Source organism: Oryzias melastigma, linkage group LG16, assembly GCF_002922805.2.
Source record: "Oryzias melastigma strain HK-1 linkage group LG16, ASM292280v2, whole genome shotgun sequence".
Taxonomy (NCBI): Eukaryota; Metazoa; Chordata; class Actinopteri; order Beloniformes; family Adrianichthyidae; genus Oryzias; species Oryzias melastigma.
Genome location: NC_050527.1, coordinates 26,687,149 through 26,702,912, shown reverse-complemented (window position 1 = coordinate 26,702,912; position 15,764 = coordinate 26,687,149). Strand labels below are relative to the sequence as shown.

The following is a 15,764-nucleotide window of genomic DNA, read 5'->3' as shown; positions in this document are numbered from 1 at the left end:
AAGCGTTCGGCACAGAGGGCGCCTTTGTCCGCCCCCTCACCTCCCGGACGCACTTCAAACGGCCTTTAAGTGGCAGAGAGTTGCCACATACCTCTCAGATGAAGGCCGCAGGGCTCTGACTAAACTCTGGATTCTCGTTTTTGAGGTGGCGATAAAAAAGGATCATATTTGAGCAGCGTTTTCACCTGCACATCAAAAAGTTTAAAAACTCCTCCTCAAATGGTCCGATTTGGAGGGTTTGTCCTCCCCGTCACACAGACAGAAAACCATAAACCATCAGAAGCAGACCTGCGTGCCGTTCCTCGCCACCGACTGTGAGCAAAAACATCGGATTTCACAACAACCTGCTGAACACGTCACAGGAGTCGACTACCAGGAGATCAGCTTTCCAGAAACTCCAACGTCAGACCGCCGCCTCAGATTCACTTTTTCACTCGTTTCATTTGACGAATGAGAATATTGTTAAGGCTGGGTTAATAAAATGAATTAATCGATCTAAGATTAATAGATCAATAATCAATTCATAAAAATATAAATCAATTTAGCACATGAAGTTAAAGTCAGCTGGCTTGATGCTAACGTTTAATGGAATTTCCTATAGGACGGCTAATGCTAACGCTCTGTGAAGCTCTTTACATCTTTATAAGAATTTTCCAAACTATTTTAAGGAAATATTTTCAAAGTAACCATTTGTGGTCTAAAACAGTTTTTTGCTCATACTATTGTCTTCTTCTGGAATAAGGTGTAATGCTATAGATGATCACCACCTAGTGGCCAAACTGAAACGTCCTCCAGGAGAAGCAGAACAATGTTTCCAATGTTAATGATCTGAACATTTTTGTTAGAACTTCTTTAGAGAATCCATGTAACACTGGATGATATTAACAATCTCATTATTTCACTGATACTGGATCAGATTCATATAAAAATATAAAACATATAGTAGATTATTAATGTATTTCTAAACAAATGTGTCTAAATGTGTAAACTGAATTAAATTGAATAGAGAGGATCAAAAGAATCGAAAAAAAAACCTGAATCGACTCGTTGGAGATGATCGATACTCAGCTCTACATATTTTTAGTCCAATTTTCCAACAGATTTCCTAAAACGTTGAACCCACACACAAATCCCTACAAAACGAAGTTTTTGCTTCATTTTTTCATAAAAAGTCTGCAGATTTTCTTCAGAAGATGCAAGAATTCCTCAGATTGGTTAAACGGATAAATGAAACCAAGAAAGAAGAAATAAATAAATCACCATCTGCTCCTCCTCTGACCATCATGTCCATTCATTTGTGCTCATCAGAACAGATTAGTAGCTGGACTCTTTGTTAAATCCAAACATAAAACAACTCAGAACTCATGTATGAAAACAACAACACAACTGCTGCCATGGTAACGGCTAGGCTAAGTAGCAACAAAGTGCTCCTAATCAAATGTTCTTTGATTAAATGATCAAACTGAGCATGAGCGCCTCTGAGCATGTGCAAAGAAGCTGTTGATAAATCCAGAAAGTCTGCAAGCTCGGGTAAGAAAAGGAACTGGAAGAACAAGCCTGTGCTAGTATGTTAGCATGCTAGCATGTTAGCGTTCACCTCAGGATCTGTTTGGATGAAGAACCCGAGATCCGACCAATCAACCAATCAAATGGAAGACTTCCAGTGTAAAGCACGGCGGTGGAGGGATGATAATGTGGGGTATCGGACAGAAAGGGGGAACGCCTCCGTTTTTAACTCTGAAGACCTCATTGTCCTTGATTGCAAAAAAATAAATAAAAATAGAAATTCTGCAACGACCAAACGTCCTGCTGACACCAAGACCCGGTTCAACGGGTCAGCAAGACCCGCCCCAAACCACAACCCCCCCCATCACCCTGGATCCAACTGGTTTCATTCTGACGTCTGTAACCGTCTCAGTATTTCTTCATCACATCCTCACGCCGGTCTGCAGTACCTGTACGGGCCGGCTGGGCGGCGTGCTGATGAGGGGGGCGGAGCCCATGGCGGACGCGGCGGTGAGGCTGCGCTCCCTCTCCTCCTGGTAGATGCGGTCGCGCTCGGCCTCGGGCAGCTGCAGGAAGTTCTGCATGGCCCGCAGGTTGACCAGCAGCGACTGCGACGCCGTCTTGGGGTCTTCCTCCTTACGGAGGATCTCCGACAGTAAACCCTGCAGGACGAGAGCGGAGCGGGCCGGTCAGAACCAGGGGTTCAGAGCCGACAGACCGATAGGTCCAGGTTGGTTTTTATTGATCGTCTTTTATCAGTTCTGTGAAGGAGCTTCAACAATTAAAAACAATGGAACTCTCATCTAGTTAACGAGTAAAAATACATGATAATTAGTCATGTAAGAAAGTTTGTGGACTGTAACTTTGGGATCTTCAGAATTATTGAACATTTCATTTTAATAGTCGACTAATCACCGATTATTTTTTCTGATTAGTCGACTAATCTGGTCTTGATCAAACTGGATGTAAAGCACATCTAAAGCATCATTAGCTTTAAACTAAATAAAAACTAGATATATAGCATTACCTGTGATAATGCTGGTGTGAATGATGTAGCTGAATTTGGCCTGAAGATGCTGAAACTGCTAAAGCTAACAGCTGAAAATGCTGAAGCTGACAGCTAGCTGAAATATTAGTTAAATGTCAAATGACAAAAGCCTATTTTTGCCCAAAAAAAGCTCATATGTAGCTGAAATATTAGCTAAATTTCCAATTAGCCTAAAAAAACGCAACAAAATAGTCCAAAAAGCTGGTAGAATGTCATAACTTTCACTTTACTACACTCCGACTCCATATAGTATAAAGTAACGAGTAATCGACTTAAATTAGTTGTTGACTATTTTGATAGTTGATTAGTCGACTAATCGTAGCAGCCCTAAAATGATTGAGGACTTTTTTTTACTGAAATTAGCTTGAAGAATATAATTATCCATGATCATCTCATATCAATTAAACATTAGTTTTGATTATTTTTGATTTTTAATTTTTTTTTAATCACTTTGTTCCAGCTGTTGTACTTTGTAGACAGTCCCTTAGCGACCGTCTGACATCTCTCAGTTTAATTCTGGTTAAACAGAATCAAAAACATTTAAGTTTTGTGTTTGTTTGCATTAAGACAAACTATTTGCTGTCAGTTTCAAACCTTTATTAAAAGAGCTAATAAGCCAACCGTTTCTGTGCGCTTCCACCTCAAACTGCTGCCGTGTTCCGCTGCGTTTTACTGTAATAAAATGTTCATGATGTGCAGACTTGGAGTACGTAGCATGAAAAATATCTGATCACAGTGAGAATAAAATAAATATCCCTGATCAGGAACCAACAGATTGATGCTGAAAAGACGCCTCCACTTGACTTCTGGTCAACTTTCCAGGGAAACAAATATTTTGTCCTGTAGACTTTATGATTTTACTCATCATCACTCATGTTTTCTTATTAAATGTTATTTTTTCAAAGTTTTTTGCTTCAGATTCTAAAAGTTTTTCCCAGAAAAACTCCAGCATCTGTTTGAATTCGGTCTATAGAAAAAGCTTTGGACAGCTTCAGTGGAACTTTTTCTTTTTCTTTAGGTTGCCATGGCGACCTCTGACCTCCAGCCGTCCCTGTTTTTGTTGTTGTTTGTCAGTTTCTTACAGCCGCTTCAACAGAAAGTCTCGGACTTTTCCGAAGGTGTGAATCACCGGTTTTGCCGTCATGTTTACATTCTTAGAAACTTTGTTTCTGTTGTCATTCAGTTCCTCCACTCTACTGAGCAACAGGAAACCTGGAACGAGCATGTGGAGACTCGCTGAAGAGAAAATCAGCTCAAACACATTTTTAGGTTTCTTATTGGAGGATTTTGGGATATTTTATGTTGACTAATTGTTGCATATTAGACACCAAAAGCAGAAATAAATCTTTAATGATCTTTTTTGTAATAAACAGGTTTTTTTTGCTCCACACAATAATGACGATTAAAGCATCTAAACTGAAAAGTTGTTTCATGGCTTCATAAATAAAACAAAAATAAGATTTCTGAAGTGGAAAAAGGGAATTGTTCAACTCGCGGATGACAAAACCGCTTCACAGCAGCTTGTTTCATCTCAGAATGAATTACACTTGCTTGAATGTAATTTCCACATCTGACTTTTTTTTTTTTTTTAATAAGAGTGCAGCTATTTGCCTGAAATGTCTTGTTCAGTGGGCAATCAGTGTATCGTCTGTTTACTTTTCAAAAGCGCTCAATTCCATCATTATGAGGCAGCCGTGAGTCCATTAGCAGAGACGTGTGATTGGGCCTTTTCATCAGCTCCTAGCCTCACACTGAGCCAACCGTCGCCGCGCTTCTCTCGCCATCAATAGGTGTGATTTTCTAATAAAACAAGGTGATTTTTAGATATTTACCTTCTTTCAAACTTCCAAGTCCTTTTGGATTCACGATCAGACGGAACAAAAATCAGATGTTTTAATTGGAGAAGCACTTAAGGGATAAAGCCTTTCGGGGAGGGAGGGGGGGACGCACGGTTGAAACCTGCGCCGCCGCCGCCGCGTGTGCATGCGTATCGCTCCCTGGCATCATCCCCGCCTGCATATCTCTGTGGGCAATCAGCTTCCTCCCAATAATAAAAAAACAGCCGCAGCTCCTCCCCCGCCTCCTCTGATGCACCTCCTGAATCGACTCCTGCGTGTCGCCGCCCCCCCACCTCCCTGTTATTAACACGGGCTTGTGGAAAAACACAAACCTAATAAATAATCCTCTAAAGGGACGCCGCCCGGCTGCACGCCGGGCTAATTCCTCACAGCAGCCGAGGAGGCGACCGCCTGTGCTGGAGCTGAACATGTGACCCAGCGTTCCTGTTATTTCTCTTTTGGGGGTGGGGGGTGGGGGGGGGTTCATTTATGATAGTGAACGTCAAACAAATGGAAGGAAAGCAATCTGACATGGATTCTGATTATTTATGCACATCCAAGGTTTGAGTCCCAATCTGATTTTACCACTTTTAGCTAAAATCCAAAGACTTGTCTGGTTTTCTAGGACATAGTTTCTGCAGAGCGGCAGTTCATTAGAAAAATCATCTTTAAATTGTAGGGATGTTACGATTCAATTGAAAATTTTAAAGACAAAATTTCATTTTTTTTTTACATTTTTTTCCCCTCAACACAATTAAACGTATTTTAAAGTCAAGTATGTTTTCTTTTTGCCCCTTACATCAAACCGTCTGTTTCCTACAAACAGAAAGAATTCAATACAGATAATACTGAAGTTATCACAAATCCTTTCATACTCTGTTCATGTTGTGCTCCATGTGACGGACCGCTCCACACCCGCACCCACCCAGCCTCTGAGTGCGCACTCGCCGGCGCTCAAATTAAAAAAAAAATACAGAGCGAACGAGAGTTCATAAAAAGAGCACGGCTCCCAGGAAGAAGTCAGAAGGGAAAGTCGTGAAGCTGCGTTGTCACCATGACTGTTGGTTGCAGTAGATTGGTCAAAATTGAAGAAGTAAGCAACAAATCTCTGCTTTGCTGGAATATGCATTAATAGTTGCGATCACAAAATCCTGGAAGGACCGACTTATGTGAAACCTTTGGATCCGCACTCACAGGCGTGCAGTTAGCGAGCCTGCATGAACAAATGTCATCTGCTCTGCATTTCTAAATTCAGCCACAGGCAAAAAGATTTTTTAATTTTATGCAACGATAAATGTTGGCATGTTTAAATCTGTTTTTTTTTTTTTTACAGATTCACAAAGAATTGTTACGTCTTCAGTAAATTGTGGGCGGGACATTTGGCGTGGAGCAACCCCACCACCCTTCCCCTTCTCTACGTTTACATGCGTTTCTACTAGATTACAGTCCCAACCTGTCATGGAACAAAAATGGCGAGCAGTATCTGTTCCAGTCGAGCAGTTTCCCAGCAAGGATGAAGAAAACAAAAAGTTTAAAAAATTTCTCTGCAGTGGATCACTTAAAAAAAAAAAAAAATTGTGGCCTGGTGGTGGAGTGTCCGCCCTGGCCGAGTCATACCAAAGACTTGATACTCAGCATTAAAGGGTTGGATTGGGGGGGTCTGCAGCTCACCGCTCCCCCAGGGGAGGGGTCAAATGTGGAGAACAAATTTGACACACGGTGTGTGACAACTAATGGGACTTTAAGATTATAAATATCAGAAAAAGGCCACAAAACTGCTTAAAAATCACAATTTTTGTCAAAGTGGGTCTTTAAGGATTTTGTAAGGAAATTCTGTAAACAAACTAATGTCTACAAGCATTTCTAAAAAATAATTTTATATGCAAGATTTTTCCATTTTCTATTTGCAATAACGATAAAAATCAATACAGATATTTAAAACGACACCGTGGACAAACCTGCAGGGCAACGGTTAGCTTCTGCGCTTCTCTAGCGGCAACATTAAAGAAGCTTTCCATTTAAGAAATCAACACCCACACACGTGTGTGTTTGTGCGTCTGTGTGTTGTTCTTCTGACAATGCAGCGGAGCGAGAACGGGTGTTAACGACCAAAGCCGGGATCATTGGCATGGCAGCCTGCCAGCTGTCCTCAGGTACGGCGGCGATGCTATCAGCATTCAGAGCCCCCACTGAAACGCAGGCGTCTTAAGACGTCTTTGAAAAGGAGTTTGAACGTTTCATATCATAACCGGAGGGAGCGTTTTTTTCTTCTTTACTTTGGTGTCAGAAGTGGGATTTAAAAGAGAAAAGAAACAAAGCGGTTGGCTAAAGTGCAGTGAATAAATATAAATTAAATAACTTTAAGAAACAATTTAAATATGGAGAGGGAAGTATCATGATGTGGTTCTTTGGGTTCTTGGAGCTTCAGTTTTGCTAAAAAAGAAAAACGATTTTTATTTGTGAATTTCTAAATTTAAATTTCAATATAAAAGGATTGAAAAACTCCTTAATAAAAATAAAACTTCTAGTGAATTTACTTTTTGGACGTTTCTCTGAAGGTTCCCCACTCACCTGGGTTCTGTTGAAAGCCACCCGTGCGAAGACGGCTTGCGAGATGCCGGCCCGTTTCAGCTCGTCCCTGACCCACTGGTAGATCTCGGAGGAGACCTCGGTGTTGGACGCCACCTGCGGCTCCAGAGGCTTGCTGTGGGAGCTGCGGTTGACCGGCGGGTGGTTGAGATACTGCTGCGACAGGGACTGCTGCGCCAGCAGCCGGTTCACCGCGTACTGCTGGTTGAGGATCTGTGCCATCACCAGCTGCTGGTTGACCAGCTGGGGGCTGATGGGCGTGGACACCAGGCCCGGGTGGTGCAGGCCGGGGAGCTGGGGCTGCCGGCTCGCCGTCTGGCCGGCGTGCGGCGGCGGGCCGTGAGGCAGGGGAGGAACCGGCGAGGACGGGGTCTGCTCGGCGGTGCTGCCGGGGATGGGCTGCTGCTGGGAGAAGCCCAGGTGGTTGTGGTTGGAGCCGGGAGGGGAGAGGTCGGACAAGCCGTCCATTTCCGCTAGAGTTTGGAGATAAAAAGTGCGTTATAAGCAGCAAAAATCCACATCTGACTCAGGTAATGCCAGCATCAGTTTGAAAGCACCACAGTCTCCAACCAGAGAAGAAACAGACGCGGTCTGCAGTGGATCAACATCCAGCCTCAAGTCAATCTTTGCGCGTCTTTAAATATTCTTGTTTACTCCCTTTGAGTCGCAAATACATTTTTTGCAACCAGTGGGGCTTCAAAACCAAATCAAGGAAACCTAATTATCAGCCGAGAGATGCTGGATGTTGGTGCGTTTCCCAAAAGCCGCCCGGAATGACTGGATATGACACAGCCGGTTAAAAAAAGATGGAAACGCAGATAAAAGGGCCTCATTGTATCTGACCTGCTCTTCCACAACCCACGCCTTCAAAATTAACTTCAGAATGTCCGTCCCCTCATGAGGCCTCAGCATGTGAAGCATGTTTGTGTAGGTACAGGATTTACGCTCACAAAGACCAAAGAAACGCGGTAAAATCCCATTCCCTGTGCAGCCGTAACTCTCAAACAGGGAGCACGTGCTGGCGTCGCCGAGGCTTAAAAATAAACGTTAAAAGGGGCTCTCATGGAGGACACAGAAACGATTTTGTTTGGGAGGACTGGGAGCCAAAAGAGAAAATTGAACGGAGATGTTTGTGGTGAGATTCGCCTCGGGAATTCTTAAGTCCATAATGGCTGCTTGGGAATATTTAGGACAAGTTTAAATTATGAGCTTAGGAGGCGAAAACAATGATTTAACATTCAAAGTGGTACCCACACTGAAGCCAATAAGCGGTTGGAGGAAAGCTGGATGTGTTCGGGGGTTTGAATCTATATAGACGCCGAATCTAAGTGGGAATGCGGATATCGACTCTCAAACGAGCAGCACTATGAAGGTTGGAGTTTGGGAGAAACGGAAGGGTCGCCGTGTCTTTATTCTTATTTTAAATCAGATAAAAACTGCACAGATGTTTTCCGAACGGAGTACGTGTCCATCCGGATTCCTACACGTCAATCAGTGTGCTTTTATAAAAATAAAAAAGAAAAAAAAGAAGTATGTGAAGGAAAATTACAAAAAACAAAAAACTAGACGTATGGCAATACCTGTGATAATGCTAGTTTGAATGCTGTAAGCTGAATGTGGCCTCTGAAGATGCTAGAGCTGATAACTGAAAAGGCTGAAAAATGATGGTGTGCCAAAATATTAGCTAAAAAATTGAAAAAAAAACCTAATTTTGCCAAAACAGCAAGCATAATGCAAAAAATGTAATTTTAAAAACAGCTAGCTTAATGCTAAACTATTTGCTAAGCACTAGATTAGTCAAAAAAAAAAAAAAAATAAAGTAATTTTGAAGAGCTAGCATAATGCTTAAATAACAGCAAAATTAAAAATTTGCCTAAAAACGATTTTTACAACAACTAGCTAATGCTAAAATATCAGCTAAGCTCTACATTTGCTTAAAAAGCCTTTTAAAACTTCCAATTTTAAAATACCGCTAGCTTAGTGCTAAAATATTAGCTTAAACAACTTTTTAAAAAGTCTAATTTGGAAAACAGCTAAAATAATGCTAAAACACTAGCCAAGCTGTAAATTAGCCACTTTTTTACTCTAATTTGAAAACAGCTAGCTTAATGCTAAAATAATAGCTAGATTCCAAATTTGATTAAAAACGATTTTTAAAACAATTAGCTAATGCTAAAATATTGACTAAGCTAAGCCCTACATTTGCCTAAAAATCCTTTTAAAAGGTTTAATTTTAAAATACTCCTAGCTTAATGCTAAAATATTAGCCTAGCTCTAAATTAGCATAAACAACTTTTTAAAAAGTCTACTTTTGAAAACAGCTAGCATAATGCTAAAATATTAGCCTAGCTCTAAATTAGCCAAATCATTTTTTTTTAATTCTAGTTTTGAAAACAGCTAGCTTAATGCTAAAATATTAGCTAAACTCTAAATTAGACAAATTTTTTTTTTTTGAGTTCCTGAACATTTTACAGTGTGAACTGTGTCTCTAGCTGAAAATAAGCAGAAGTTCACACGTTTCAAAGTACACATGAGCAATGTCTCATTTATTTCCTATGGGGCATATGTTGCTCAATATGTCATAAACTATGAAGTTTATAAATATCAAAAGTACAAGCAGAAATGTCCTGAACGAGCTGAACGTTTCGATAGCAGGATAGCTGAAAGTTTTTGACGTAAAAATGTCCGTAAAGGAGCAGGAGAATCACTGTAGTGTGAATGCTGTAAAGATAATAAACACATCTTTGTAATAATAATCATCCCATCTTTCCTGGTAATCCGGGCATTCTCTGCCTCTGATGGTATGGCGTTCCTGTTCACTCACATGTGAGTGCGTGCACTGCTGGGGGGCACACTCATAACACATGGAGGCATTTCCATGCAAATTGAAAAGAGAAGGGGGTGACGGAGGAGCGCGGCGAGCCCCGGGAGAAAAAGGCTGCCGCAGAGGCGGGAGTCCTGGTGTGGAATCCTGCCACAAAAGAGCCGGATTAAACACACAATGGCAGTGGGGGGGGGGCATGTAAAGGGAGCGAGCGGCCCAACTTTGGCTCCTGAAGCAGAGGGGACACTCCAGCAGAGAACCCGGCGAGCTCTGGGCTGGGCGGGGCCCGGCGCCGTGCAGAGCCTGGGGCACCACCTGTGGTCGGTGGGCACCTGAGACTCGTGTATGAGGTTATCCTGACATGACACAGCGAGTCAGCACAACTGGAGATGATATCGGTGTGTACAAACACGAGTGTGGTTAGCTTTTATCAGCTGGAGTGAGTCACACCGTCTCAATAAAGACTCAATCAGAAACGGCTCTGAATGCAGAAGAGTCACAAGTCGGAGAAGTTCTGGTTCATCCAGATCGTGGGTGAGAGGAGAGGTTCTGCTGAAACGTGCTCTTTCATTATGATGATGCCGTTTTTAGCCAAAATATGTTTTAAAAAATGGTGTTTTCTTGGAAATAGTTTCTGCAGAGCCACACGAGTTAATCAGAAATTCACCTCTTTCAGCACCACCGCCCCTCTTCCCATCCATATGCACTCTCCCACTAGCTTACAGTCCCTCACAACTACAGCTGTAGGATCCACTACGGCTGTAGGATCCACTACAGCAGGGGTATTCAAATCCAGGCCTCGAGGGCCGGTGTCCTACATGTTTTCCAACCAACCTTCCATTGAAGCTCCTTATTGGCTGCTAATTTCCAGGATCAGGTATGTTTAGCCAATAAGGAGCTTCAATGGAAGGTTGGTTGGAAAACATGTAGGACACCGGCCCTCGAGGCCTGGATTTGAATACCCCTGCACTACAGTCTTAGGATCCACTACAGTCTTAGGATCCACTACAGTCTTAGGATCCACTACAGTCTTAGGATCCACTACGGCTGTAGGATCCACTACAGTCTTAGGATCCACTACAGTCTTAGGATCCACTACGGCTGTAGGATCCACTACAGTCTTAGGATCCACTACGGCTGTAGGATCCACGACCGCGATCTGGTCCTAAATTCAAGTACGAATATTCACGGCGTCTAAGATCGCTGATCTGTATAAATATAGTAGTGTAGTAAAAAAAAAAAAAAAAAAAAGTCAGGAACGACTTATTTATTTCTCTGAAATGCAGAATAATGTTGGATTTTAAGTTTATGAACTAAAACAGATGAATGTGCAGCAGATGAAATCAACAAATAGTTTTGATGTTCATACATCCAGTACAAAGACAGACAAAACATTAAAAAGTAAGAATCGTGGTTCCATTCATGAATAGAATTAGAGGTATTGATCCACATCCCTACTTTTACCTCAGCAACAGTCAGCAATATCGTTTCTATCAGTTTCTACGGTTCTGATCCAGATTCCAGCTCAGACGAGGAAAACAAAGACGTTCATGGATCTATTTGTCTTGTTGCCCATCTGTGTCGCATTTTTTATACTCTCATAAATCATAATTTATATAAAGAAAAACTCAGAAATGCAACTTTGAGCTTCATTATTTGTTATATATACAGTATATCTCCTCCATGATCAGATCAATGCTACAAGAACTTGTTAAGAACAACATTTTCATTGACGAAGGTCAAAAACGGAAAACTGTAGTGTTCATGTGACACTTTGTCAAATTTGGCGCCTTCCTCACGTTTTAAATGAGAAAGTTTTTCTGGATATAATCTAGGGGCGTGTATCTTTCTCTCTCACATGATTCGATATTCATCTCGATACGTAAAGGATTCAACTCACTTTTTGAGGTGCCGTGGAAGATGGCGCCAGAAACTATCTCTAGACGGAAGTGGAAATGTGGCAACTTTAATTTAATCAATCTAAATTGTAGGAGACCCTTTCAAAAATGATCAGCTTTTAAATGGGAATAAACTGTAACAGTTTAGTGTACAAGATGAGCTTCAAATTGTACAGAGAACGTTAAACGTTTTATTTCTTTCAAGTCAATATTAACAAGTGTTCAAATTTGTGTAACTAAACCTGTTTAACTCCAGAGAAAAAGTCAAAGAAATTCAGTTTTTCTCTCTGAATCAGCTGATCAGGTAAACAGTTACTGTACATCAAAGGGACAAACGGTCAAAACGGAGGTTCCGGTCCAGGATTTCCACTCGGTGATTTTGGTCAACAATGATGTTCTTTTGCGGCGGCTCCGGCAGGGGGAGGGACTATTAATTTTCGAGCGCCATAGTTTCACTCTGTGGTCAGATCCTCTTTGGTGAAACGATTCAGTTTGACTCTTTTACCAAAAACACTAAAATCCAGATATTTCCTATTCAAAGCTGTAGACAATAATGCATTTGACAGAAATGTTTTCAAGTATCGACTTGGACGAAGCTAGCTCATGATTGGACGTCTTTTTGTTTGCATCAAGAAGATAAAAAGACAAAAAATCCAAAGAGGAACTGCAGTTCGCCAGAAAACGTTTCACTTTTTGACTGATTTTGTTAATAGTTTTTAAAATAATCCTGCAGTTGCTTTTTTTGATTTTTCAAAACATCTTTTACATCCCAAATATAATCCTAACACAAAACCAATTTAGTTCCTGTTCAGTTGTGGAGCTGTGGAGTTTAGAACTGGTCTGAGACCGAGATGGAGCTTTCTGACTGGAGACATTTGAACCAACTTTTACTGCACATTTATTTATCAGGACTGAACATCAATTTAAGCAATTCTGCAGAAAAAAGGTTACTTTTTTCTTTTTTTGTGTGCGTCTCTAGAAAGATAAAAACTAAGGAGACTCTTGAGAAAAAAAATGTAATTTAAAGCTAAAAAGTGAATTTATGTTTTTAAAATTGAAGATAGACACAAAAGAAAGAAACAGGAAGTAGTATTTTTTTTTAGTAATTCCCAAATAAAATGTGTTTTATGAGGAGTAAGTGTGTGTTTGTGGGTGTGTGTTTGTGTGGGGGTGTGTTTGTGTGTGTGTTTGTGTGTATCAGTGTGTGTTTGTGTGTGTGCCCATGTAGCAACGTACCTAGTGCATTGGCACGCGGGCTCTCACGGAGAACACACGTCCCCAGGTAGCCCTCCAGCTGGGAGGGTTGGCGCATGCCTGCACAGTCAGATTGCAGGGCACGCACACATGTGCACGCACACACACACACGCACACACACACAGGGTTGTGAGGAAAGAAAGACAGTGTTAAGAGCAGCGGAAACAGCAGCCTGACTGACTGACTGACTGAAGGCCGGCAGTGAGGAGACCGACTGGACGGTGTGGGAGGACGCTCAAACCAGAGCTCCCAGTCTGATGTCACTTTACAACAAAAAACGATCGGATTGGATCAAAACGCTGCTCTTACATGGAGGCCAACAAAACATTCCGATGAAATATTTCAGCTTTGAGGACCACAGATGAAGAGATTGCTAAAGCGAATATCTCCGTCTGCTGTATTACAGTTTATAACCTCGTTTGCTGGTGGGTCAAAGGGGATTCTGGGAGATTAGAAGTTCTAATTGAATTTCAGGATAAAGTCGTTGCTGCTTTTCCTTTCACGAAGCGGAAAAAAAAAGACTTCCGGAGGCCTCTGACATCAGTATTAGTTTAGGCAATAATGGATAATTCGGCGATAAGATCCAAACTCACTGTAACCTCCAGTTATTAGACGAGGCGATAGCCGGCGTTTGAGACAAAGAGGCGCGTGGTCGGGCACATATTGTGATGACGGCTGGTGTGTGTGTGAAGAAACAAAAAAAGCGTGAGCGCCCTCCATTCTGCTTACCCATCATATCTTTTGTCTTCTTGAAATGTTTATACCAGCGCCCAAATTCCTGACACTTCGCCGCCGACACATTTGCATAGTAAGTGCTGTTCACAATGGAGGAAATCATACTCTGAAAGAGAGAGATTGATTGAGAAGGAGGAGAGACTTTAGATTCCCGTTTGCAGGAGGACAAAAATGAAAAATATTAAAGCTTGTGGAACATGCAGCAGCGCTGGAGCTTGTCACAACAAATAAAAACCCAGCACTAAAAACAGCAACTGAAATATGACATGCAGAAATCTGAGATCTGTTCTAGAGAAGAAAACAAGTTACATCATTATCTGTTTGTCTTATCAAATGCCACTGAGTTGGTCTGCTTTCCTTTAAAGTGGGTTTGCTGAAACGCACCTTCAAACGCGGGAAGATGGCGGCGAACGCGGCGGCGGCGGAACTGGGCCATGTAAACAGATAAGCCGCTTTTATTTTGCAGCTCTTTATTTATGCAATCTGTTTGAGGTACGGAGCGGAGCAGCTTGGGGGGGCATGTCGCTCCGGCCCCCACCTGAGAACAGACTCCGCTCCGTTTACACCTTTGCAGCCTCCGGGTGAACCGCTTTTATAAATATTCAAAGCAACCATCTGCTTTCAAAATAAAAGTCTCGTGTAAAACACGACTTCCTCGCCAGCTGCGCCACCAGGAAGGTCGCCGACCTCCCGACCTCCAGGCTGACGAACGCGAGGCGCCGCAGATCGAGGACATCTTCGGCGCCCAGGTGGAGGCGCATTTCCAGATCACACTGGAGACTGCAGCTGGGCGAGAATCTGTGCCAACCGTGCTGCGGTGCATCATCCCATCATAATGGAAAACAGGGGAGGGGGGGTCGCGGTCGGACTTGTGCACGATAACAAAGGAGGCTTTTATATGTTTATTGAAAAGCCTTCATTCAACACAAACCACGACGGAGTTCAGGTCAGGGTTAGGAAGTCAGAATTAGCCTTTAAATGAGTCACACATTGGCGGACAGAATGCTCTTTCTTCCCGACGTCGGAACTGTTCTAAAGGTTGCTTCTTTACAAACTCCTGAGAGGAGAAAAGGAGTCCTCCATGAAGTCAGGGGATAATGAACTCCTCTTCCGCAGCCTGCCATCTTTTATTTACAGTATATCTGGGCTACGGCGGCTCCAGGCGACAAACGCCGGGCCTGCAGATCTCTTCCTGCGCCATCTTTGACACAGATGTTCTAATAAACGCTCCTCATTAATCAGCCTTCTCCCTCAATACATCACTCTACCTCTCACTGGGGGCCGCCGCCTGCATGTGTGAAGGAAACAATGCACACACCTATTTCTCCCTCTCGCCGCCGCCACCGCTCTGTCGCGCTCGCACGTGCACGCAAGTGAAATCAAGCAGATAACCAGAGCCTCTGCTGCCAGTGTGGAGCCAGCGGGGGGGCTGCGTTTGTCAACAGGTAGCGACGGCGTGTGCGTCTGCGTGTGCGTGGACCCTTTAAGTGATAGCCATCTGCAGCACAGAGAGCTTATCAGCAAGACCAGGAAGTGGTACTGGGCGACTATCAGCCCCAACATCTACTCCACTCCCCGACATGGGAGACAGGAAGAGAGGAAAGTGTGTGTTTGTGTGCAGCTACTGTAGGCACCCAGCTGCCAGCGTTCGACTGTGCCTCACAAACCGACACAAACCGTGCTGCCGCTGCACACACAGTCGCACAATTTTAGCCTGATGTCTTGAATCAGCTGGGGGAAAAGAACATCCTATTTGCGACGCGGCACCTTGTCTCTCGCCAACATCTAGCAGAGATCAATTATGGCACATTTCCACCCCAAACAACATGCACACGTTTCAGAGCCAACTGGGTTACGCCGAGGTGGTGCGGGTCTGCAAAGATGGCATTCTGATGAGTATCTGCTGCAGGGCGGGGAGGGCGAGGAGGCGGGGCTTGTTCCTGCTAACGCCAGTACGAGCGCGTTGACAAAAAAAAAATAATTTCAGAAAAAAGGAAAAAAAAACTGATTCAAAACCTCATTTGTAGGCCACCCCCCCAACTTAAAGGAGGAAAATGAAAATGTTTGACGA

The 15,764-nt window shown here is 42.8% G+C and overlaps 1 protein-coding gene across 6 annotated transcripts in view; it reads right to left on the bottom strand.

Annotated features, from left to right (window-relative positions):
• Positions 1-15,764, bottom strand: part of LOC112136656 (DNA-binding protein SATB1) — a 69,870-nt gene that overhangs the window by 23,240 nt on the left and 30,866 nt on the right. For 4 of the 6 annotated variants that reach the window (XM_024258502.2, XM_024258506.2, XM_024258503.2 and 1 more), the window contains 4 exons: positions 13,688-13,799; positions 12,940-13,017; positions 6,964-7,454; positions 1,956-2,168 (listed from right to left, as the gene is read on the bottom strand). In XM_024258502.2, coding sequence (XP_024114270.1) covers positions 1,956-2,168; positions 6,964-7,454; positions 12,940-13,017; positions 13,688-13,799 — 894 coding nt within the window. The remainder of the gene's footprint in view (positions 1-1,955; positions 2,169-6,963; positions 7,455-12,939; positions 13,018-13,687; positions 13,800-15,764) is intronic. The other 2 variants (XM_036215765.1, XM_036215766.1) reach the window with 1 other exon arrangement.